Source organism: Anopheles nili, chromosome 3 (genome assembly GCF_943737925.1).
Source record: "Anopheles nili chromosome 3, idAnoNiliSN_F5_01, whole genome shotgun sequence".
Classification (NCBI taxonomy): domain Eukaryota; kingdom Metazoa; phylum Arthropoda; class Insecta; order Diptera; family Culicidae; genus Anopheles; species Anopheles nili.
This window is the reverse complement of record NC_071292.1, coordinates 27,598,586-27,625,566: the sequence shown is the minus strand read 5'-3', so window position 1 is coordinate 27,625,566 and position 26,981 is coordinate 27,598,586. Positions and strand designations below refer to the sequence as shown.

The window sequence follows — 26,981 nt, the reverse complement described above, 5'->3', positions numbered from 1 at the left end:
GAAGTGTAAATTTGATTAGCATTTGAAAGAAAATAGCTTCACTATAAACCCCCGGTGAAAGCAATGCAAGAGAAGTTCAGAGACGGCATTGTTTTGTTAAATAGATAAAAAAAGTCATCCTTTCAAGGTTAAGGGTAAACAATAAGTATTGTTTGCTTGTTTTGTATAAAATGTCAAATATCCCAAGCAGCTTACCGGTACTATCACAGAGTGCTTTGATTAAATACACAGCGTCATGAAACATAACGTTGCTCTATTTACATTGATGTAAATGGCTCAAAAAGCCCGCCAAGGAAATTCTGTTAACCATATCTTATTAGCAAATAAATTATTCGCCCCAAACAACTACAAACGCACACCTTAAATATGCATTTATGGATTTTTCTCACCCCAAACAATTTCGGAAATATTAAGCATGAATTGTCACAAAATGTGACCGCAACTTCAATGCCCGTAATCCTTCTGGAAATAGCACACCGGAATACTAATTACGACCTGCAAATCGATAACCACCTGGAAGAAGCGGAACGGACCGAAAAATTCCATCCAACAAGGACCACACGCCTGCGGCATTCGGGCTTCCTCTCGATGTAGCAATTACCGTGATATTTCGCTTCGAGCTTTCTTCCCCTTCGAAAATCGCTCGCACCGACAAGCGCACCGACGATATTAAACCGTCTTTAAGAGAATTAAAACCATCCCTCCGGCGACGGATTGGTCCACCGTTTACGCACGGACCGCATCTTGCGTGGCTTCCGAGTGCTGGTTTTCAAATTTACTACCCCAAGGCACCAAAGATTGCCCTCTCTGTCGTACAGCATCTGTTAGGCGGCTCAGTTGCGATTCGAAAATGAAGATAAAATAATAGACAGCTCCACCCGGCCCAGACCGTTTGGGCGGGCGACCAGGGTTGCCCCCGAGAGCGACGGTGCCGAAAATAGCAGTCCCAGTGGGGGCGCCTTTTGGGCCACCTTGCCGCCGGGGAGGATTTGTGGCAACAAAAAATTACATCGTTTTCCAGTCGTTTTTTCGGTGGCAAAATGATTTAACAGCCATTTGACCAAGGACACTGGCACCGGAAGGGCATGAAATTGGAGTAGCATCGTTCTTCCTGGTCAAGCTCACTTTTACATCGCCGAGGAGAATGTCTTCGTTTCGATGGTTAATTTTGGTGTTCCATTTCCCACAATCATCGGTGCGGTTAAAGAGGCTGTAGAATTGTGTGTGTGTGTTTTTTTTTCTCTCGTCCTTAAATCGATCGAAATTTTCTCAGCGCTCGAAAGTCCTTGGCATCGCGCTTGGTTTGTTTTTATCTTGCCGAGGCAATCTAATTTTCAGCTGCGGCAATAACGGCGGCAACCGCTTCGTTTCTGCACGCTTCAAGGATCGCCTACGCGAGTAGGTCGAAGCTGCGCAAAAGGTTTCGGGTCACATGCAAATTTTGAACCGCAAGCCACAGCTAAGGCGTAATCCGCAGTACAGCAAGAGCGGCTCGGGAACAATCGAGATTCTATTTCCTTCGGCGAGTTGCTTCTTTCAGTTATTTTCAGGCAATGCTCGGTTGATGTTATCCCCGTTTTTTAAACTCGAACACTACAATAATGAAGCGTGCTGGGAGCGTGCTTTTGGACAACTGTGTGCTAAATTTAGCGCACGCTTTAAAGCTTAAAAACACGCTAGTCGAGAATCCAACTAAAGTAAATTCCGGAAATTTTATACAGGATACACAAACTGCATATGATAATTTTAATATTAAAGGATATCAACTATGAGCTGAAAGGGTGCATTGAAATGCTGTCGAGGTTCTTCAAAAGGCACGCTAATGCAAGTTCACGTCCCCACCAAGGTAGTATCTCAGGGGAACGAAATAATGAGTCTCTTACCGTAGTTAATATTTGATTATTCCACTCGCCGCCGGATGCATTTCGGTGCAGTGCAAAAGCTTTCCACCTTCACGCAGGGTCCACCAGAAAGCACCCGGAAGGTTCCCCAACTTTCGTTGGCTGTAAACTTGAAAGTGGACAAGATACTACTGAGAACTCAAGTCAGCCCCGAAGCGAAGTGGAACGCAATCCACCGTAACGGCAACGGCTTGTATTGGCCCCCCTCCTTTTTACGAGCATCTCTAGAAACACTCCAAACTTACCGTCCGTCGGATGGGGTGAAGTTTACAATTGAAGTTGCACCACGGAACGGGTGTCTCGGGACATGTTTAAAAACGCACAATAGCAGCACATTCTAGGGCACAATCACAAAGGACCAAGCGTCGTGTGCTTCTGCCTCACATTGAGCACCGGTTTGCCCTAGCTGATGCCACTTAAGGGTACTTCGTTAAAATATCTGCTTTTTGAATGTCTTTCTAAAATGTCTTCGGTGTATCGAATTTCAAAAACTCTTTCCAGTTGCGGCAATTCAGAGTAATATCTGGACATAAGCAGTCCAGATGCTTGAAGCTCCTATAGCTATAGGAGTCCTTAGCTTCCAAGAAAAATAAATATCAAACACTCGTAACTACTTCAAAAGTGTATGCCCATAAAAAATTATATTTAACTGCATAGCAACGATAACAGAATAAAAGGATTTTAAACCGTCAAATGCTTTACCCATTACGAGTAGCGTGTGCTTAGACATGTTATTTTCCGATGCTCCTTTCTTTTCGGAAAGTTTACTGAGCCAGATCCATGACTATTTAGAATCGCATAAATAGCTCGTTTATATTTATTTACTCCCTATGAGCATTTTGAATATATTTTCGTTTTTTTTCACCCTCAATCCGGAAGAAACCAGCACTAGCTTTGAAGTATTCCACCGAATTCGCTTCTCCTAGCTGCCGCAAAAGAATCCCACCGGGAAGCCAGCAAGCTATTCTGGTGTATTAATACATCTCGAACAGGCAATCAGTGCAGCTACCGCGTCGGTGATTGGCGCTTATCGCGCGATTACGAGGCGAATTAAGCAACAATAAGCCCGCCAAACAACGTACTTTACCACGGGCCACTTTGCTTGCAGCTCGCGCAGACAAACGGCTTTACAACGATCGATTCACCTCCCATCTCACACGAGTGGGTGTTTTTCTCGCGTCGGTTCAGCATCAAAGGTTTTCATTCGCGCGCGAAATACGCGGAAAACGGCAATGAATGCAGCACGCGAGCGTACCGGCGACCCCGGCAGGGTTTCCTTCCCGGTCGGCCGATCATACTGAGCACGTAAAATTCCACGATTAACATAAGCGCTCCAAATTGAGTCAGCACGGGGGAAAATAATTGAATTACACTGTGGGAATGCGTCACGCGCCCATGCGCTTGCGGTGTAACGTTAAAGACGAACGCGTATGCTTTTTCGTGCCAGAATCAAACAAAATCCTCCGCGGAAAAAGGCCACGGCCACGGTGTGGTGGCTGGGGCCAGCAGTACAGAATGATTACAAATCTCCTTAAGCACTTCCTCTCGGGCATGCGAGCAAAAAAAAGGGGCAAGAATGTGTGTACAAGCGAAAAGAACGACGATGACGACGAGCCGCTGTACGGTGCAGAAGTGCGTATGGTAATTGCCTAAGTACAATCTCATTAAATTCCAGTCACTTTTCATCCACTTTGTACGGGCTTTGGTTCCGGTTCCGGCACATGGTTTGTCAGCCACGAGCCCAGCGGCCCGACGGTGGAAAGGCAAAATCTTCTCACGCCAAACGCTGGCACGCTCCCGGCCGTGGTGGTTTAAATCCACAAGGCATTTTCCCGGACCCCGGCTTTTGAAAGGTGCCTGGAAGCGGCAGGATTGAATAAAGGAAGCTGTCAAGGAGTAAGGCGCACACAGGGCGCGAGAGCGTTTCTTTTTTTGTGTGTGTTCCATTCTTTCACAGCCTGTTGTTTGAGGCGTTGGCTTAAAGTGCCGTGCAAAAAAAAGTGCAAAACAGAGCACCAGAAAAAAGGGCAGGCAAAAGAAGCTAACAAAAAAAGAAGAAGAAAAGCCTTTCCTTTCTACTCCACGGCCAAGTAATGAGCAAACGAGCAAACGAAAGGACGCCACTCGATGTAGAAGGATTGTTTCCAATTTTTCACCCATCACCAAAGTGTTGAAGCCTACTCGCGGGCCGATTAAGAAAACGGAACAAGATTTGCGTATTTGCGCGAGCTAAAAACCTCGTGATGGAAAAGTAATGAAACAACGAGCAAATGATGGTTTTTTTTTGTTACAACGAAGAAGTAGAGAGAGAAAAAATAGCATTTCCCGCTTCTCCGTCTTCGCAGGTACGCGCAACCATTCATTATTTGCTCAACCATTTCAATCGAATGGCCGCCCCGCGAGAGCGACAACGAGAAATAGAAAATGGCACAACCATTTTCGTGCGTTTCGTGTTTGTGCTGTGCTAAATTTAACGCCAGCGATAAGCGGACGACAAAATTGAACATCATGAAGTTTACTGATTTGATCCAATTTATTAACCGCCAGCCAGCAGGCAAGCATTCAGTGCAGCTTCAATTTCGACTGCCACCGAAGGTATGCTTCCGGGCCACTTATTGCCGACGGTATCGTTCCCGTTTGATTGTGTGTACCGCGATTCAGGCGCACCAACTTCGGTTGATCGCCGCGAGCGAAAAAAGAAATCACTCCTGGGGGTGAGATCAAAACGCGCGTATCAGCGACTGTGGCGTGCTTTTCTCGACTCAAACTCGAGCTAGAACTTGTCCTTATGTCCTCGGTTGAAGCACGGCTTGGGGGGACGACTTCCAAAGACCGATCGTGGCGCGAGGTGGGCAAGAAAAACCGGGAAAGATTTCCACGTTCCTTCAGCATCCTGGCCACCCGCAGAGAACCCATTTTCCCTTGCAAATCTTCCACAACACCGTCACGTAAGCGAGAGAGAGAGAGAGAGAGACAGAGTGACAATAATAATAATAATTTTTCTTCTACCTCATCACTCGGCTAGGTTTTCCCGAGCTTCACGTCCGAATAAACTCGAACCGTCTGTCCGCCCGGATCGCATCGCATCTTGTAAAGCCGGGACACACAGAGAGAGAGAGAAAGAAAAAAAAACGAGGCCAGATTATCGATAGCGGAAGCAAATGGCATCGTCGGGCAGATAAAAGCAAATTTCTTTCACGTTGTACACTGCGGAGGTAGCTACTCCCTTTTGGTGTCGTGCTGGAGAGTTAAGGGACTTAAGGGTGGAAAAATGATGCCATTTCTCCGGTTAGAACCCGGTCCGTGGAGCGCTAGCCGCCCTACCTAAGTACGCTATCATTGACTTCCTTGCGCGGTGCTGTACTCTCTTTCCGCTTCAATGAGACAAAGGTGCCAAAGGACGTACACGACGACGTGACGGAAGACCGAAAACCCTTCCGTCTTACACGTCGACCGCCGCGAGACAAAAGCGACAAGCGAATGGTGGTGGTGTGAAAAATGAAGCTAATCTAACGTGCTCGACCTGATTTGACGCTCGTAAACAAACTAATAGAGTGCTGCGAGTTGCGTTGCTGCTCGAGCGTTCATCATCCGTCATCTTTACGCAGGATCCCTCGTTGGATCCCTTCCTGAACGAGCACTCTGTGTTGGGAAGCACGGAAAGATACGGAATCCCAGCAGTGCGTCCACTGCTAATCCTTCAATGGGGCAGCTCAACTGGCGGCCGCTGAACCACGCAGGACGAATAAGACGCCAAGGGCCAAGAAAAACGATACTCCAATGCGAAAGAGAGAGGTCAAAACTTCACTCCAGGGAACTGGACGGTTCCAACCGGTTCAGTTTACTTGCACAACGTGCCTGACCTCTGACACCGTTCCGATAAAGTAGAGGCGAACGGAAAAAAAGGTGCGCTTCCGTAACCGGATTGAAATGGTAAGTGCGAGCGTTGGGATGGAGCTCGTTCCAAGGAGTTTCCCAGGACGAAGGAGCTATTTAATAGTGCCCCTTTCCCGTACCGGAAGATCACCTGAGGTGGTTTCATCCTGCGTGGCCGAGCGAAAGCGTCTGATGAAGCATCCCTTGGGAAGCATTCTTAGGGCATTCTTCGAACAGGAATTCTTCCCAAATGGCTGCACTAAGGGCCCGTGCCGGTGCCGTCGGACGGTGTGTTTAATTGCATTTAAAGCAACCATCTTCCGGACACGGTTGGCCGGCGTAGTAGCAGCTGGTGAGGTAGCTTGTCGTAATTGCTCCGGTTGGCCGAATAATCCTTTGCAGCGCATCGTTTTGCTTCTGCCCCGGGGCTGGCTGGTTGGCATATTTACGGAAACCACACGCTGGCATGGAAATAATTCCCATCATCTTAGCCCTTGCCAGCCGTTTGTCTGATTGATTGGTGTATCGGAATGTCGGGAAACAACGCCACTCCCGTTGGCCATACGAAAGAGATTCCATACGATTGCTTGGTAGCGTTTCCGTTCTTCCTAAGAAAACTCCAACCCGCCCAATTGTGGAGCATTTAGCCCCCCGAACCGGGGAACGATACGTCGATCTCGGAGCAATAATATCCAAGCCCGCTTTCAAGCTCTCGCACAGATTATGGATGGGCGCTGGGAATAAGAGAACGGAAAAACCCATAATTGGTAATAAAGTTACTACATAAATCGATGCCAACCAGCGTGCGGGGCTTTTCTTCGATCGATTGACCGATTTATTATCGCAAAGGATGCGCAAACTTCCCACCGTATGAGGAGAACCGTGCCGTGTCGGTTGAGAGCGTACGGCAGAGGGAAAGTAATAAAATCACTTATGGAAACTATAACGATCAGCCTTGCGTCCGGGGCATCAAACTTTCTGCGCTGCCTAAGAAGAACGCGATGGCAAAGCATCCAGTGGCTCGGACGAACGAAGGCTAAACCCTTCCGCTTAAGCTGCTGAAGAAGCTTTCCTTCATCGATGGGCAAAAATTTTCCACTTCAAATGACTTACCGGTGACATATTTAGCGAGCATGTTACTTTCAGCCATTCAGGATGCTATGAGAAAATCGCCCAATAAAGGATCACGCTCTGTCGAGGCGGCGAGGATAACGATGGCTCGCGTTTGGTTTGGCTTGTACAAATTGACAATATTCTTAAATCAATACCGTCCGCATGCCTTAAAGAAAAGAGACAGGAGGGCTCTCCCACCCGGTGTCTGCTTTAATTAAATCCTGATCGGTTCTAGCCCACCAGCCGTGTGGGCCTTCCTGGAATTCCGATGGCTTGTACCAAACGAACCAAGCCGATGCTTTAATATTGGCACAGCAATGGACGGGGTTTATTTTTAATATTTCTCAACAGGGCCTCCTTTTTTCAACAGAAGCATGATATGAGAAATTTTATTGCTTAAAACTCATATCACCAGGTGAGAGAATATTGCGGAGACTCCAGACAAGCATCACTACACCGTGCAAAGGTAGCAAATAAATGCGAACATTTTACATCTATTGCGTGGGCATTTCTCTGCTCGCCTCATTTCATGCACACTTCATTGAACAATCAATGATTCAACGTGCAGTTGCACCGTTCGGTTGAGTTTTAAATAATTCATAGATTTTCATCTTCAAATCTTGCTGCCCCAAGGGAAACGGTGTAAGTGACCGTCCGGACGAAACTGACTCGTACGCCCCTGTTTTTTTTTATTTCTGCCAGTGTCGACTCGTTCATACGTTGAACAAGAAGTTGATTACACTCGTTTATGACACAAACCGTAACATCCAGCTCCGGCTGCCGTTCGTTCGTTTGTCACCGGTTACTGAAGGAATCGCCGCCGAAAGGAAACACATGCACATATAAAGCTACCGGTTACCGGTTGTCCTTTTTTTTTCATTTTTGCTACGCTCCACAAGGTAAGGAGTCTTCCGAGGGCGGTCCACGAGGGCAGTCCCCAGGCTTCAGGTGTGCCCGGAGCTCCTTCATTGACTGACGGTGACACCGCACTTGAATGGCGACAAGTACAGTCACTTACCATTCATTTGTGGCCCTTTCGTACCACTCGAGTGCCAGAACCGTGCATGGTTGTAAAACATAGGCCCTTTTTAAAGGCGCCCGGAATAGTCCACCGGTGGTATAAATCGTGCACTGGCTGTGGCAAGGCAGCCTCCCAGCAAGAACCATCATTTTTATGTACGGTTTCAAGGCTGCTTTTGGGTGGAAAAAGCCTCTCGCTTGGAAGAAAGGTAGCGCGACCGGTGGCTCGAATGATGACGGAGCTTAAAGGCCCACCATCGTAGCACCGAAATGGGAGCTGTTTGTTTCCTTCGACGAAAATATAGGCTCGTAATATGCTCGCATCAATAATGATAATCAACGAGCCTTTCGGCTCGCAATCCTAACGACGCATTAATTGATGACACTGCAGGATGCGAGTGCCTTTTAAACCGCCTTTAAAAAGCCTTTCCAGCCTTTTGCTGACGCGCGGCGGTTCACCTTTCTTTTTATACTGTTTTTTTGTCGTCCCACCTCGTGTCCCATTTGCGCAATCATTTGCGCCCGCGCCAGGTTTAACGGCATTGCTTTGTAAGCAGCAATTTATTAGCGGTGGCAGTCCTTTTTCCCGCTGTACGCGACGGTCACTGTGTGAAGGTGCGACGCTAGCAAACAAACAAACGAATCCAGCTGAGTGCAATCGGCGTTTTCCCAGCCATCATCGTCGGCGTGCCACGGCGATGGAGACGGCTGACCCGCACGATCATAAAAAGTAATTAGAGAGCGAGAAAAACACCATCACCATAAAAAAAAATGCCATCATCACCGGTCCTGCCGACTTGCCGCCCGGGCGACTTCGTTCAAGGATATGGTATTTTTTGAAGAAAAAAAAAATGCCTCCGAAAGAACGAGAAGAAGAATTATACACATTTTCTCTCAGGCTTGTGGCGTGGCCAAACGACACCAAGACGTTGCTTGAAGGAAGCCGCATCGCACCGAACCGGTGGCGGATGCCTTGCGTGGAAACTTTTTCCCACGATGTCGAGGAAAGTTAAAATGCAACTCATGTTATCTAGCACCCGAAGCGGTCTCATCGCTTTTCAGATCTTTCAGATAGCGTTTCCCGCCGCGTACTTTTTCTCATTAAGGAAGTGGAACGTAAGCTCCCGGTGACGGCTGGATGATGGAATTTTTTGGGAGAAGAAGTACTCGCCCATAAGTGTTGGTCTGTATTAATAACCAAGTGCAATCATTACTGCCATTCAGATTACGCGATTCTTTCACACCAGCTTTGAAAGTGTGTGTGTGTGTGTGTTTGAGTTGTGTGCAATTTAAAGATAATATCATGTGCTTTTATTTTAAGTAATTTCAATTCCCACGGTATAATTTGACGCACTACAACGTTTACAGCATACAACGTTGGGAACTTTATCTTCACGTTATGAGTGCATAAAATTTCAAGAATACTTCAGAATACAAATCAGAATCCCTACAAATCTCTCGACATGTTATCAAAAAGGACGAAAAGCTTAATGTATTTTCAACCAAAAGTTTCTCCATCCATCGGCAAGCATTTTTAACAATGCACAACTTTTCAACCACCTGCCGGATTTTTGCCTTAACCTCGGTGAGTCAAGTATCGGAAAAATAATTTTTCACAACCCAAGCTGACTTCATAAAACCAAACCGTTAGGGAGATACGACCTGCTGGGAAAGCACACGCTGCAACTGCATGTACAACGATACGCTGACTTCCCCGTGATTAGGCTACTATTTCTCCCACGGGGCTTTAAATGGTTGCATCGTCGAAAGCCAAAAGCGAAAGGGAGTGCGGGCTTCTAGCAAGGATAATACAAACGACCCGTCTCAACATCAACACGCCGCTCCAGCCGACGGATCGTGAAGGCCCCAGGAAGAAGCTAACGGTGGCGTTAACGTGGACGGTAGCATATTTGTGTCGGAAACGATTATCGCTACATTACCGGAAGGATGGGTGTGGGCATTTTTCACAGCCTTGGCCTCTCTCCGATAGGAGAGGGACCCCCAGCCGGAGATGAAGATAAACCGGTGTAGTTTTGCCGTCGATCGATGCAAAGTGCAGATGCCCCAGCGCGCAGTGAATGCGATCTGTTCTATGAGCCAAGCCCCTACCGGTGAACGGTTGTGACCTCGACGACGATTTTCCCCAGCGCACGACGGAAAACGGTCGAGAATGTCAACAAAATCACACCCCAGCAAAAAGCTGCCGGTCGGGCGTCGGTTGCAGAGCAGGGATTTTCTCTCTCCGCGTTCCACCACACCGTCAGCTACTCGTCGCGAAGAGCGCTGGGCAAACAATAAATTTTCATCAACAAAACCGCAATTGTTGCATGCGCGCCGCTATCAGCCGGCTGGCTGAGGATGCATCTCATACTGGTGCTGCCTCATCGACAGAATCATTCTCAGCGGCGATGACATTGTGACCTCCTTAAGCTGGCGCATCGTCAGAGACGAGAGAACGGTAACAGCACGGTTGCAGTATGGAAGCAAATATGCGCCCGAATGTATGCAAAGGGGAAAAGAAATAAACACCGTAGGGTGAAAGGATTTTCGCGTGTAACGGAAGCAGGGGAAGCGATCCTTGAATGCAGCTGCTCGAGGCTACGCTTAATCGCTCGAGGGGCTTAAAGATGCACGGAAAGCGGCATGATTCGCAGGTTGCGTAGATGCCGTGCACTTGTGCAGGGACGTATCGTTTCGGGTTTTATGCCGTTACTCTTTAATGCTGATGGGTTTTACCTCATGGATGGTTAAAGGATGCAGAAGGTCGAGTCAAAGGGCTACAAAATGATCACATTTCAAGCGAATGTGTATACATTTTAGACTATGAGTCACTTATTAAAAGGCCAATTTTTTCAACAATAGAAAACCATGCTAACGGTGCTTCTTTTGCCGATTCTGTTACCAAAATGTCCATGCAAATCGTTGGCTACAAATATGGTACATTCAAAATTAATGCATCCAAAATGCAACAAGCTTGCAAACGGCATTGTTTGCTAACTAAGCTTTCCATTAAAAAGCCATTAGGATATTAACGCATTAGCAAACCCCTTTTTCCTACTTTGCGGCAGCCGGATACGGGCAGAAAAGCTCGCTCTCATTTCCCACGATTTTCTTCCATTCTGAGGAAAACAGTACCGCTCCAACGACGTAGTTTGGAGGCTTCTTGTGTATAGTTTATCTAACGTTGCAGCATACATCCAGTATCTCCTCAACGTGTCAGGATATCGTGCGTTAGTTTTATATTTCATTCACTACCCATCAAAAACCCCAAATACTTACATCGCTCGCCTTGCCGTGCATCGTGTCATAAGACTCCGCCTTGGTGACGATGCTCTTCAACTTGATCGGTTTGACGACGGCCGGCATCTTACCCAGCCCATCGCCACCCTTTCCGGAAGGATCGTGCAGATGCACCACCTCACCGTCCGGTCCAATCATCGTGTTGCGTATGTCATGAGACGACTTGCGATGGATGCGTAGCGATGCCGGTGAAAGCTCACGGTAGTTACTACGCATGGCCGCATCTGGGCCACCGTGTTGCTGTACGGAGATGCTGCACCTTTTCCGTGACACATCATACCCACGACGTTCTTCACGATCGGCATGATTCGATCGGGTGCCTTCCACGTGCACGGTTGTGTCTACGAGCTTGCCACTTGCCAGCGGACCTCCATTGTGGCAGTTGTTGTTGTGGTTGCCGGTGCTGTTGCCAGTGACCGTGATGTTGTTGTTGTTATTGCTACCTCCACTAAGGTGGTTGCAGTGTAGGTTGTTGTTAGTGCAACTGCCATTCGGGGCAGCACTGGCAACACTGCCATTTGCCGATGAGGCCGGTGGAGCCACCTGTTGCTGCTGTTGCGACTGCTGTTGTTGTTGCGACTGCTGTTGTTGCTGCTGCTGTTTGGTGCCACCACCCGAGCCACCCTTGCTGATGAGCGAACCCATCTTAAGGTGCTCCAGCATCGAGTTCAGATGCTGCGACATCATTTTCCACTCGCACCGAACGGCTGACGGCTGGGGCGAGAGAAACGGTGCGAATTTGCGCGGTAATTTGCGATTTTGCGACACACCAAACGAACGGACCTTTTCGCGAACTAACGGCTCAACGATGCTGATGTCGGGGACGTCGTGAAAGGCCGTCGGTTGAAGCTCATACCCGCTAGCAACGGGTCGGGTCTGCTTGGCTGGACTTGCGGCAGGACTGTAGACGAATTTGGATCGTCCGTCGAAAGGTCCAAGCAGCTACGTCCTAATTAGCTGCACCTGCGTGGCACCTGGAACCTGGAAGGAAGAGAATTACATCGGATTAGTTGACGCGTGATATGGAGTTATAATTGGCGTGTGAACCCCGGGTCGAGCGTTCCGATTCGGACGCAACAATGTTGCAGCATTCGAACGGTCGAAGCACGGATTTCGCTGCCTAAGGAAGAGTGTCAAACTATTGATTTGAAACGGGCGTTCACTAACATGCATTCGACAAATCGCGTAACGACCAATCCAGTAAGTGAATCCATGTTAACTGTATGCATCCGTGTATCGAACAACCGTCGATCAAACGTGTGAAGGATCGAATTTTCCACAGATTTCGAGGAACAGTTAAATTACACCACCACCAGCCCAAATTGGGCCATCAAACGCTCGCACACGTTCTATTCGGTTACCAGCCCCTGAAATGTGCTCACAACAGAACTCTAAAAATCACATCCAGCCATTCCGATCGCTCCGGGGCCACTGAAGCTCTCGGGCTCGGAAAGCGTCATGCAAAAGGTCAATTAAGCAAACCTGTCAAGCCTCTCCCAGGACATTCGATACCGGTCGAGGGGGGGGCATAGTTTGTTTTTACTATTTTTACGCCACGCCGAGCATAATTTACCTTTCTTTGATGTTGATAAGTGTAAACAGCGCTGCACCTCCGGTTGTGTCAATAAAGTGTGCCCACAATCCCGTTCACCGGTGGGAGGTTTGATTTTTGAGCTTCAATCATGCGTCGGTTGTGTCGCTGGTGTAATGTGTGCAGTTTCACCGATCGCAACACGAGTGGGGCACGTTCAATGGCCAGCACAAAGCAACAAAAAGACATCAATACTGTCCACCGGTGAAGCTCATAGGTTTTTTTTTCTCCCTGCAACTGTTACTCGCCTGTTGCACAGCCTACTATGACAAGGGACTCAATTTATGGATTGTTTTACAGCCCGTGGGGTGGCTCATCGTTCGTTAACACATTGCCGATTACAGTTAACTCGCAACGCAGTTTATTTACATGTTTTTAATTCGCATTAACGTTCGCTAATTGGCATTCCACTTTTTTTTTCACACCCCTCAAGGGGTGAGCAATTCTGATTGATGGGGAAATTGCGAAACATGTTAAAGCCAATGCAAACAGCACACTTTGATGCCTAATTGAATTACACAAACAAATGCTGATGAATGTGCACTTTACAAGATGCCATTGGCAAGTTAAATCAATTAATTTCAAGCCCATAGCATTTCGTTAGTACAAAGTGATATTTATTATTGGAATCAATATTAACTGTTATCCACGAGATATTTTTAATGCGCAACATGCTTGATATTTACGGAAGCTGCAAGGATAAACATTTTACTTTTGAATAAACTGCATATTTTATGTACTAAAACAAGGATAAATAAATTCATGCTTTTTGCAACATTCCCAATTATTTCTCAACATTTTATTCCTTATAATTATACCCATATTCTCTGCGCTACAACAAAAATACTTTGTTCGCTTGATTCAGTAACCAGCATACTAGCTTGCAGTAAGCATTTAAATTTTCCCATTCAGCAATCGACGTGATTGCGAACGCTTTCATCTCAACACGCGAAAATGTTAAGCGCCATCGCGCCACTCAACGCGACACTTCCTTTCGTTCAGAACACTTCATTCCGCGACATCCTTCATTATGCACGACAGCGTGGGTCTGCGAAGAATCTCACTGCAGCACCGAAGCTCAACCCAACACTACCAAAGCATGGTTGCCAGCATCTGCCATTGCCGGTGACTATCGAGATAACGCCTTATCGCGCACTCTTTTGTGCTTACCGGCGCGATTTTTCATGTTTCCTTAAATCTTCGCTAGCACCCCCGCAACCACGACCGCCAATCGGGTCGCACTCAAATCAGATTACGCGCGTTCGAAGAAGATTAATACTCAATTAACACGCTCAAGGCACGCTCGGGCGTCAGCATCCCCTTCTCTGGGTTGGAGTATTTTTAGACGCAGACCGTTTACGAGCACGCGGCACGAGGCACGAGATTGGCGATAATTTTCCCGGGAATCCCTCCCCCGCACCAGGTGGTAATCAATTGATGATGCCCGCTTTGTACCGCAGAAACCACTGCAGTCCGCGGGGACTTTGGCAGCTTTGTTGACGTCTGTTTAACTATTATAGCGCCATCAGCGTAATGTTTGCTTTTTACGCCCATTTTCAATGATCCCCAGGTGTCACGAGCAATTATCACTCGATGGCGTCTTTCGCGATGATGGCTATCGGGATGTCGTTAAGTTCTTTCGTTACGACACCCACCCGTTATGGGGCCAGAACAAACACACCGTGGGGATGTGAAAATCTCGGCTCAATGGCAAGGAAAATCCACCCACCCGAACCGCCCTCGATGGTGCATCTGCAGCTATTCACGTTGCCCTATCCCAAAGATCGGACAACATTGTGCGCTGTGCCGGAACGGCGAGCGAATTAAAACAGTCAACATCCGTGTAAGCCGTCCTCGTTTGTTACGGGTGTAAACACAATCAACGGTACATGTGTCCTTTGGCGACGCAAGGACCCGGCCCTAAGCGGTGTCTTCACGTGAAACTCAACGTTGAGTCTGCCCTTCGATAGCATTCGATTACAGGTTCGAGATCACCCGCGGCCAGTGTTTGTGTGAGTGTGTGTGTGTATGTGTACAGTGGTTGAGCTAATTTCGCTCACACTCCCGAAACCGATCAAAGTAAGCCCGGTGTCGGATCCAAGCAAGCGTTTGCGATCTGTCAACAGGATCACGTCCCAGCGACCCATTGCGGCCGATGACACACGCCGCGGATCGGCATCTCGTTAATGATGGGGAAATATTTGAGTTGTTATCATGCGTTTAATGGGCGACCGAAAACAACGGCCGGCGTTTGAGAGGAACCGAAGCGAAACGAAGCTCGCGTGGCGTGTGGCTTGCCCGGGACGCGGCTTCCCGCTAATGACCGCGGTTTGGCAAACAAAAGCACACTTGCTGCGAACTGTCAAGCTTGAGGGGCAAAAAAAAAGCCCACCCTACGCAGACCGGATGGTGGGTGCGAGTTTGGCGGAGTTTTGCTCCATTCGCATGCGATGAGTTTTCATTAGGGCCGCTAAGCAAACAGGGACCGAGATTGTTCGAGCGTGTTTGAGCCGGATATTGAACTCCGTGCACCAGGAGCTGGAGGGATGTTATCTACCTATTTATATTTATTTTGATAGCACTTTTCCACCACCGAGCCGGGATCGTCGAGAATTTTAGCTGCATCCTAGAGAAGTTGCAGCATTACCTTTTGATCAAAATTAACGTATTATATTTTTTGACATCCGTGGTCAGAATGAGGATTGATTAACCAGTTTAAAAATAACGTCTCAAATTTTTTGGCATCAGTAATCAGAATGACGATTGATTAACCATTTGAAAAAATAACACTTCATTAAGCAATTGATAGTCTTGAATCTCGAAACATAAACAGCAGGACATCAACTTGAGAGCACTAAATCATTAGCTACAACCGCGAGTAACAAAACACGACCGGAAGGATCGTTAGCGCGAAACATCGACCCAATTAATCTGGGTTAGGGCAATCCCGTCACCAACGACTAAAAAGTACCTGCAAATTAGTCAATCCCTGCGTTCGTAAATCTGCTGAAAGGTAAAACCGGCACTTAATTCACGGAAATGTCCCTGGCGAGTTGTCCTTGTGCGCGATGCTTGGGTTAGCAGCTGTGTCCGGGCGAGGCAAATAACATCCGCTACAAATCATGATCCTCTGGCTTCACTCGGCCATTTAACACCCACGCGAGCAGGCAATTGTACTCTCGGGGAAACGGTGGGGAAATTTCGGTGTTTTTCTTTTACGAGAAAAGAAAAATATCAGCCAACTGAGAATGGAGAAAATGCGCTCAGCTTCAACAGTTTGTGAACCGCGCCAACGAAACGCGTAGAAACAGACAGAAACGTGATGCTAATGTCCGAAATGTGAAAGATAACGACTACCTATGATCGTTTGCCGGTGCAAAGTAAGCTAACCATCGAAGTTTTCCCATAAAATGTTTCTTAAAACTGTGACGCTGGTGCAATGACGTTGCCCCGAAGGGTGAGCTTAATTAACAAGTTTAAATTTGAAACTTGTTTCACATAGGAAAAGCATTCAACTTTGCCTTACAAACGATCTTTGCTAGTATTTTTGCCATTTCTGTTCGTTTACAACACATTTATGATGCTTTTCCATGTAGCAGTACGGAGAGAAGTAACGAAGATCTACTTTCCTTCCAATGTTCATCATCAAACGAGCCAGCAAAAGGTCCTTATTCCCAAACCGAACCTCAAGCATGTTATTGCGACCAGATTGTAAAAGGCTTGCACCAAGCAGCAAACAAGCAAGAACGCAAAAGTTGGCCCGTAAAACAGCAGATGAACAACGGCAAACCTTCTCGATAACGCTCAAGAACATTCTCCATCTCCGCGAACGGAACGGCACAATTCAAACCAAATCGCTCCCTAATGAATGCGTGACCGAAATTCCCTCCGCGTCATTGTTACGCCGGAAGAGGTGAAGTCGGTAAAAGAATGCCGTGACCCTCGCTAAAGCGGAGAGATTTTACGGGTGCCGTAACTCCAGCGGTCAGTCGTCAGAGCGTTACGACTCGACGATAGCACGCTGACGATAGCCGGCATCAAATTTTACTCCCCAACGATAGACGATTATCAATTCATCTAGACCACGCAGGCTGTCATCCAGCGGACCATCGTCCGGCGTTTCGGTAGCGGTTCGTAAAATCACGCAAAAGGATGTAGCTCACTTTCAGACGTTCCAGCAATCCCGTATCTCGTATTTCTCCGAAGGTATATTTAACTAGTCTTTGTGTGTGGAATCGCTTTTGCCCAACGAAAAAGGACACGACGGCGAACGGCGTAAAGTGCTCGGGGGATTTTTGTTTTCTTCAAAAACTAAATAACCGTATAAAACTCGTAAACCGAACGGAAATGTGAAATCACTCGCGGACTCGAGAAAACTGCATCAAGGAACATCCTGCAAACGCTATCGAACCACTTAAAACGTGGGTTGATGCACGTTACACCATGTTAAAACTAAACCACGAGAGTAAAAAGAACGTTCTTAAAGCCACCGGGATGAAAAACTACCCTCAAATGAATGCGTCCTAAGCACGGCTAAAGGCTTCTCGATGGCTTTTCGCTGTTAGCTTTGAGCAAATTTCCTCCCTCGGCCATCGGTGGCACTTTTCCTTCTCCACGGTAAGGATGCATGCTGTCAGGGAAAATATTATGCTTCCGGACAATCCCATTCTCTAAAGCCGGATTGCTCACCGCGTGCGAATCGGAAAATCGCCCGAATGTCCTTCGTCCCGGCCACGTTCACGTGGCTTTTCACAGCCGCATCGATCGAGCCAGCGAGCCGGACCAGGCGGGGATTTTGCAACGGTGAACAAAAGAAAATGAACACGAGACAAAGTTTTGCCAGCGGCCAGGGACGTTCGTCCTCATCTCGCAGCGGAAGGTGTGCCTGTGGAGTCCTTGCCACGTCAACCTGGCCGCATGAAGCTTAAGCTTGAACGGATTCCCCACCGACTGGAAGCGGGTGCTTATGATGCCTGAAGCCTGACCGGAGGTTTTACCTGCCGGGATGGAGTTAAAGTTTTCCCTAAAATCAATTACACTCCTAACCCACCTTTTCGGTGCGTTTTCCGACCTCCCGGTATTGCTCAATGGCAGTCCAAAACGTCGGCTTTAACACGTCTCGCTTGTAATCGATTTCGAGCGCCATCACATTCGCTCGTTATCCGTACGCGGACACTGATGCGTCCGGCAAAGGGGCCATGCCATACTAACGACTTCAGCACCACGTCGTCCTGGGTCGCCCTGCCGATGTGTCGCCTCCGGTTAACCAATACTGCCCAATATTGTTGCAGTTGACAGTTTGACGTCCCCATTGAAAGGAGCGGCGGTCAGCCAGACCGCAGTCCAAGAACTTCCATCACGCGTTCAACTTCATGCCGGATGCTAGGGCACTGGTCCGCTTTTCGATCCAAAAGCCCAACATTGGCAGAAAACGGCCGCATCTCTGGGAAGGATCGGAAACCTCCCACGGGGGTGTCCTCGGAATGCGTACCGTCCTCTCAAAAGGTTCGGGCGTGATGAATCATTGTGTCCTTTGGCGTGCGCGATCACCCCGACCGGCGGACGTAACTTGTTGAATTCTCACGACTTGGTAGAGAGAAAAAGGCGGAAAAGCGAAAGTGGAACGGTCGACAACGGCCGTGGTTAACCACAAACTACACACACACACCACCGAGGCCCTGCAGTTAGTCAGGCGATTGGGCAACCTTGCGTCTGTCACCAGTCCGGCTGACCGACTTCAGCACCTGCGATCGATTTGTAGTCCACCGGCGGACAAAGCCCGGTGGGTCGTGTTGCAATCACTGCCCCCCTACTTTTCCGCCCACAGATTGCATATTTCATCACAACCTGCGAGGGGTGGCGAAACACCATTAGCGCTCAAGTTGACCATTTGCAGGCCACCGGCGAACGGGACTGAAGCCATTCGGCCCGGGGTCGATTGACATTCAAAAAAGGACCCTCCACACAGCTGGCCTGGAGTTCATTTATCATGCCACTGTGTGGATGGGTGTGTGTGTGTGGGTTGGGATAGGGTGGCCTTTTTTTTCGGTGGATGTTGTTACATGTAAAAATTATGCCCCATTCGATAACCGAACTACCGATTGTGCCGGCAGCGAACTCGGCGCTAATGGCCTCACGGTGTCCCTCCGAGGGTTGCTCGTATTTTGTGAAGTTGAGGTTGAACTTTTTTCATATACCGGCGTTTGATTTTCTGCTGTCTGTTTTACTCTATTTGCTTTGCTCACCGCTGCTCGGGAAGGGTTCGATTTTCGGGGCATTTATCCAATTTTCCACTGTTATGACATTTTTCCCGACCAAGCCCTGGCCTGCATGTGTTCATTTCCATTCCATCGTTCGGCGGGTTGTTTATGGGCTTTCTTTTGCATGCTGTTCATTTTTTAGGATGCCTCAAATGGCAACAGTTAGCGAACGGAATGCAGAACAAAAATAAAAAGCTCGTCCCATCTCCCGCTGGTAAAAGTTACAACCAGCGCCACGTTAGTCATCTGTCGATGTCCTTCGCCGTAGTTTAACCTAATTTTTCATCCTTCCACCACGAACATTCGTTCCGGTGCTGTTGAATATTTTTTTCTTCTGCTTTGCGTGCAGCCCCAACCCAACATGCCAATCTCTGCCAGTGTCCTTGCACCCCCTGCAGCGTGTGCCGGCAACTGGTGGGGAATTTAAAGGTTTGCTTATTTTTCTCTTTTCTTTTCCGCTTTCACTCGTGGCCTACTATAATGGGAACACATGTTTTCCTTTTCATGCTTATTTCAGGCATTTTTTTTGCTCCGCGTTCTGGGAATATTTTATCGAGTTGATGTAAAATTTGATATTTTGTCCGTTTTATGGAATTCTCATTCCGATCAACGAAAACAGTATTATCGCTGCACGGATAATTTGCAATTTTTCCAAGAGATGTAATTAAGTTGAATCATACATGTATCATGTACATTTTGTGTTACATTTTATTCAAAAAAACAAGATCAATGTCTATCAGAATGATGTCTATAAATGAAACATTTTATTTTTTTTTCTTTGTAACTTTATCACCATAAGATACAAATTACATTTATATTTGAAACTGCATTCGATAGGTAAAGCAGCCAATAATTATACACAAACACATTCACTACAAATGAGATTTTTTGTCTCGTAAAAAACGATTAGAGGGTTTATTTGAGAGGTATTTGTAAAGTTTATTTAGTCCAGTGCTTATAACATATCGTCACAAACTTATATCACAATGGAGTGCGAACGAGAGTGTGCAAGTAAAACAATCCTATAACAAGATAAGTTACAAATGGCTCAACTTGCACCAAGTTTCAGAACGAATTAAAACACTGCTACAAAACCAATTGAAATTGATTCTGGCAGCTCGAACTCGAAAGAAACTCAGAGAATGGTGAAATGTAAACTTTCACCCACGAGCCCTCGGCAAGCAATGGACTCGGTCTTTGATTTGCATTTCAACATCGCATCTGTTTCCGTCTATGAGTTCTACTTTCCCGCTCCCATCCGTTTTCTGCTTCCATCCGAGCGCATCAATTTATCTTTTTCCAAATCGAAGCTCGGCTTAATCCTTGCTGGCATGCGGGTGGAAGTGAAAAAAGTAAATAAAAATCCTTCCCAAACCGTTTGCCCGGGCTCGGCGCCGCTCGTCGGTAGTGGATGAAATTTTATGGAAAAATAAAAACCATACCCATAAAAGCGAACGGACGGTCCGGGTGGTTTCGGTTCCGTTTTACGAGGCCAATAAATTTCACTTAAACCGATTTGATTTGTACCGAACCGGAACCAAGCCGGCAGGAGCGTATCGCGACGTCTTCCGGTTCCTTCATTAACCGATTCCTACTTTACCCGTTCTATTCCGCGTACGAAATGATTGCGTACGAGTGACGCGACTCCGATAGAACGGCTCTATCGGGTCTGTCAATTTTCTAGAAATCATGTCGATTTACCGATTCCCAACCGCCGTTTAGCGTTCGGAGAGTCGGAATATTTTATTGCACACAATTTGAAATCGATCAACATTGCTGTGGGAATTAATTTGAGAGAGAGAGAGAAAGAGAAAGAACAAAAAACACCCTAGAGAACTGTCATCGCTACTAAAACGTCCGACAGTTTCATGGCCAACGTTGATGGAATCCGATCGTCACTATTTACGTCCAGGGAGCCGAGATAGATCTCAATAAAAGCTTTCAAACACTCAACGTTGGCACCTCAGTGCGAATGTGCTGAAATGCAAATAAACCCCTTCGTAGAAATTTGTTTAATGTGCCGCAATGTAATTAGTTTATTTTACCACCCTCGATAACCATCACGCCGGGTGCGAGCGTTTATATTTGCTCAAAGCACGGCCAGGCATCCAAATGACCTTTACGAAAAGGGGGTTTTGGCCGTAAAATCTCACCGGAACCAAACGCCCGAAACGCGATCGATTTCCATTGGAAAATTGTAGAACACCGTAAAAGGAGCGTGCGCAAAATTGAACCAACTTTAAATGCACCAACGCGGACCTCTGGTTTAGAAAGTTTCATTAGGTGACCAAACAACGATTGGCTGGGGTACTAAATCATGCGCCCCGTTGCATGTTGATTGCACCACACCACCCAGTGGGGTTCGCCGTCTGCCGATCGGTGAATTTCCACCGTTACCACAGCCCCATCTCCGGAAAGGCGGCCCCAATCCACGCCCTAGCCGACAGTGCCACAGGGTTCCGGAAATTGTGTAGCGATTGGAAAACGATGTTTGTCAACATGTGAGATTTCTCGTCGCCCTTCGACTGCCCCGGAGCGCACCCTTGCACTGGCAGGACGAGAAATAAAACCCATCGAACCCAGCCCCTGTCCGGGACCGCACCAGTGTATCGATGCCATTGCCATTGTTTCGGTATTTATAATGGTGTTTAAAGTTTCCTTCCCACCTTTTTGCCCACGGTGTGCTTTCAGGCGAAGGCTGCCACCGCAAAAAGTGCCCTCCCACCGCCCGGCCAGAAGGGATACCCGTTTTCCCGCGCCTTTAGGGCAACGGGTGGCGTAAACCTACCACAATGTATCCGTTTTTCTTGCGAGCTTGCGACCAAGCGCCACATCGGTATTGGAGTAAAGTGGCTCAAATCGGAATTGATGGCGGGGAAAATATGAGCTTCGAATGGCTTTCCACCACGGGATAGGAGGGTGGGCTCCAGGTGGCATGACTGATATGGCATACCTTTATTTACAACCAGCAAGAATATAAATATTTCCACTACCTGCCGTAGTTGATTAACTTTAACAATGCTTTCCAGGGGTTTGGTTTTTAGTATTTTCCAGTTCTTTAAATCGATGTCTGTGTAGGTTCAAATTGATAAAAAATTTAGGATTATTTGAATGAAGTCTTTAGCATTTAAAATTACGCATATAACCATTTCGTTAGTTGCATGAAACATTTTGCACATTGCATATCAATTCAATAAATTCCATGACCCAAAAACTATCGGAACGATCAGGTTTCATTGAATGCAAACAAATGTCGATTATCATCGCTTATAAATTCCACTCAGACACTAAAAACAAACTCCCTTCGTGCAAAAATCTGCTGTACAAAAAAGTGCTACTGTTCAAAATTCTAATTCTCTCGTGGATCATGTTGTGCGTAAAAAAAGGAGCATCATCAACATTCGAACGTATCCGCACATATTTCTCTCGCAACAAAATGCTAAAAACAATCAAACATTCCGGGAATATTAATAATGTTCTCTCGCGGCGAAAATACCGCGCGGGATAGTTTCCGCGATATTACATTCCATCAATCACATAAAGCTCCCGATTTACATTTCGCACAAAAGCAAATTGCTCAAATCAGAACGGCTTACAGTGCTGTACGATTAGTAGCGTAAAGGTTTCCATTGATTAATGCACGAAGTTTTAAGGTATGTTTCGTGTGGGTACACATTATTGTATAATTGGTCACATTTATCATAACATATTGATTTCGTTTTTATTTTAGGAGCTTTATAAAAAAAGACGTTGTTTTTAATTTTTCAAAATATTTTACGGGAATGTTCATAACAAATATTTTTTATGTTAAAAAAGTTCTATTTGAAAACTGTTGATAGTTAATACAATACTTATTTTACAAAAAATACCTCTGTTATATTCTCCACTGAACTATAATTTAAAGGCCTTTTTCGATTTAACCACTTCGGCATAACCAATCCAGAGAATAATACTAGAACACAAGGAAATCTGTGCTTTTGAATAAGCACAAATGCCCATCTTGTGCTTCCACATAGGAACCATTCGTCTTTTATGGTCATTCATCGCATACATGTTCAAAACCTCAACAGATTATTACGGCTGCTGTTGGAAATTCCTTTCCCTGAGTGCTACATCTCACCTAACTCCGCAAGAATTTTCCTCCTGCCAGTTATGCGTGCGGATGTGCGGTGGTTGATTAAAACTATTTACCACGTGTAAGTTCATTAGAGATAATCAACGCCTTTCGCAGCCACCCAACCGTGCAGCGCGTACTGTTAAAACATTCCTTAAAGTTCACACACCCGGCCGGAAGGGCACACTGCTCGGGCATTTCCGTCCAGCTTTGGGAAAAACTTAAAGCACGCCACCCAGCCCGGTAACAGGTAGCAGAATCGCCATGCGGTCAGTAAGAACGCGCGAAAGTTTTGTCGAGTATGGCGCGGAACATGCACTTTCCAAATTATTCAACCTCATCCTCGCGTATAACGGGCTGCAAGGCTCAAGTTTTTACTCCTTAATTACCATGTCCTTGGGAGGTGAGCATCCGAGTGCGAAGACTCGTCGCATAGAAAACACGGGCATAAAAAAATCAGACCACACTTCATACCCTCAGAGCAAAAAAAGGAAAATTCTGAAAAGCTGCAGAAAATGAGGTAAAGTTTCACTGCTTTCGGGCTCGGGATTCGCTCGTTTGATTAAAATTTAGTTTCAACAAAGCACGAAACCAGCACAAGAAAGTGTTTTCCTCCGACAAGGACTACACGCGGAAGCTTTGCTCTCACTGTGCCTCCCTCCGATTAGCGAACTTTCGTGGAGTTTCACACTGTTATAGGTTTAGATTGTGCGAGTAATTCGCACCATAAACAGTTACCAGCAGCCACCGGCTTCACCAGCTCGAGTGCCTGTGTTCCACGCGGTGAGGCGCGCAATATTTAATATACAAATTTGATCGCCCAGTTTACTCGACTCACTCTGTTGCATCCGGGTAGGAAAATAACTTTTTTTTCCTAGTTTGTGTGTGTGTGTGTGCTAAACATACTTCTTTCGTATGAAGTTCCTTCCGTTCTGTGCAGCTGCGATGAGCCACCAGAGGAAAGGTTAATCGGAAAGTAGCTGACAAAATAAACTTCCGGCCAGCTCCACCGGTTCCGCCAATGCACAATGGCCACCGACGGAAAACAAAGTTACGCCCTGTGAGCGTACGTACGCGGTGCTGGGTCAAACCCAGCACCAAAAGCACTCTTCGGATGGTGGGTAAAAGCACAAGCACAAACAAAAAAAAATCTACCCCAAACGATAACTTTGAGGGATCATCTCCCCTGAGGGGGTGGAGAGTAACGAGCTCGTAACGGGCGCGGAGGAATCCGTTTTTTTATCACCATGTTTACATGATTGCAGCCAAATAAGTTTCCCATCCTTCCAGGGCACTTCCATGGTGGCAAAGCAAGCACGGCCAAGAGCAGACCATATTCGATGACAAACTCGCACTCGCACAGTGAGCCTGCTAGCTGGGAAGAAGGAAAATTCGCCCACTCCCTCTAGGACACCGGAAACAATTTGGAGTTGGTACGCGTGTCTGCAATTTGCCAGCAACCATTGCGTCGAGTCGGCCCAGGAAAAGCCCCACAAGGTGTGGAAGTATTTGTGTGTGAGTGTTTTTTTTGTGTGTTTGCGTCTCTTCCATCTCTCCATTGCAGTGCTTCTTCAGCGCTCGCACCAATCAAAGCCGATCGAAGGCTCAAGGATAAGGATAATCTTATTACAGGAGACCCTCACCCAAAAACCGACCCGGTCACGATGGATCAGCAAAAAATCGAGCAAACTTGCCCGATCGATTTATAGTACCCGCGAGGATCGTGGCCAAACGTCGGCGGCGAGAACTTTTTCGAGGACCTCTCGAAACGGAGTGCCTGGGACCGGAAGTTTTGGCAAATTGCGTCCCGAGCCGCCCATGTTTGTCCTCCGCCTACTCTGGGTTCGCGTTCAAAAAGCAAGCTGATTCCTGGTCACTGAAATGGTCAATGAAAATTTGCCCATGTGCGACGTGCAACACGGTTACGTTGTTTCGTTACGCACCCAACCCAGGAATGCTGCCGCGTCAGCTCAGATCACTGAAGAGGCCTTCGCAAAAGCCCACCGGTGAACGCCTGCTGCCGATGAGACTGCAAGTTAAGCACAACTGGAAGAGATTTTTCATCCAATTTCCCAACGATCATCAGCCGTGCCGTGGTGTGGTGTGATGATAGATGACGATACACCACGGCCGCCGCGGTGGTTAATTTCTCATCGCTCCGGTGCCTTTCGAAAACGACGACACCTCATCGCAATAATGAAGCGTTTCATCGGTGTGGGCGGAAAACGAGACTAGGACCCTTTTTTCCGTGACGCATCGCCCGCGGGTGCACTCGAAACGTACACCGTGCCGATATTCCTTTCATCGGAAAACTCGCTCTTCGCATCATTTCATTTCACACACACAGCCACCCTCACACGTCAGCCACAGTGGGCCATTCACGTCCCCATTCCGTCAATTAACCGCCTCTCCTGGTGGCTGGGGACGGCTCGAACGGGAGGAGGAAAATTGTGAAAAAGAACGATGATGGGGGCGATATGGTTGCAATTAATTGACTTCGGCCTCGGGGTTGGCCGTGGTGGTGGTCCCTTCGGCACTATGAGTGATAAATGTGATTCAATTAGCTCGCCGGTAGAGGACGGTGCCCCGGAAGGACCACCGATGGGAAGTGGCCCTAGCATGTCCTGACGAGAACGAGCTAGAACCGACGAGCTAGGCTAGTCTGACGTGGCAGACACACACATAGGTGGGCGATGAAGGGCGAACCCGCAAAGCGCTTGATATTTATTCGATTTGAGCATTTATGTAAGTGAGCTTCTCCGTAATGGGGCTTGTTGTCGTTGGGTGGGCGAAGGATGTGGCCACCATTGTCGGCACCTCAAGTAGCATCTCGGTTTTTGGGGCTGGGGCGTGATAAATACGACCCAAGCGTGCGTGAATCCTTGCCACTCAGTGCGTCAGGGATCGGTAAACTAATAGAAAAGGTGCGATTTTTTTTTTTTTGCCTCTTCGTAACATTCCTAGACCGGCTTTGTCCTGGACATTGACGAGTCATGCTCCGAACGCCTCATCGACAACGACCATACGTGTCGACGTGCCTGGCGAATTGCTTTCCCTTTTGTTCGTTTGCTATTGGCTCGTAAATGTTAGCTTTTGAGCGAAAATAGACACTTGTTAACGGCGCATCCAAAAAGGATATGGTGGTGAGAACCGCTAAAAATAGCAGACGTTTCTTCTCAATCTAGTACTCAATATAAACTACGATACAATTCTATAACAAATGATCTAAAAACTAGTGAAGTTATCTAATTTAATCTAATACAATTTAATGCAATTACGCTATATTAAGAAAGCGTGGCGATTTTATTATAATTATGTTATATAGTAACATATTTTAAGTTACTTTTTGTTTGGAATAGTAATATTATAAAAACTGAACAACGAAAACAAGACTAAGCTAAAGGATTTAACAAAAAGAATTTGTGTCATGAGATTTAAGACCAACTAGTATAACCAACAAAGATAACCAAATTGCTAGCTTTTCAATTTTTCAGCATTTTCATTTAAAAATAAGTTTCACGAATTAGTTTGTTAGTTCTTAGTAGCTTATAATATATTTACTAGAATGTGGTTATTCATTACCTATTTATATTTCAATGAAGTTTTCTTATGAATAGAGATTATATTCGATAGTTTTTATAAATAAGATGAACTGAAAAACGAAAAAAATAATCATCAACTGTATCGTTCCATAACGCCAACAAGTACCGAAGTCTACACATATTTTCTTCAAGTAAAAGACCTGAAAACATAATGTAAGATGAAACGATGTTCGATTTCGCCATTAGAGGCTGAAAAATTGTGCG

The 26,981-nt window shown here is 46.7% G+C and overlaps 1 protein-coding gene across 1 annotated transcript in view; it reads right to left on the bottom strand.

The window, feature by feature from the left end:
* Nucleotides 1-11,569, bottom strand: part of LOC128725918 (nitric oxide synthase) — a 51,807-nt gene extending 40,238 nt beyond the window's left edge. Inside the window, exon 1 of the mRNA XM_053819692.1 lies at nt 11,190-11,569. Coding sequence (XP_053675667.1) covers nt 11,190-11,426 — 237 coding nt within the window. The 5' untranslated portion in view covers nt 11,427-11,569. The remainder of the gene's footprint in view (nt 1-11,189) is intronic.
* Nucleotides 11,570-26,981: the final 15,412 nt, after the last annotated feature.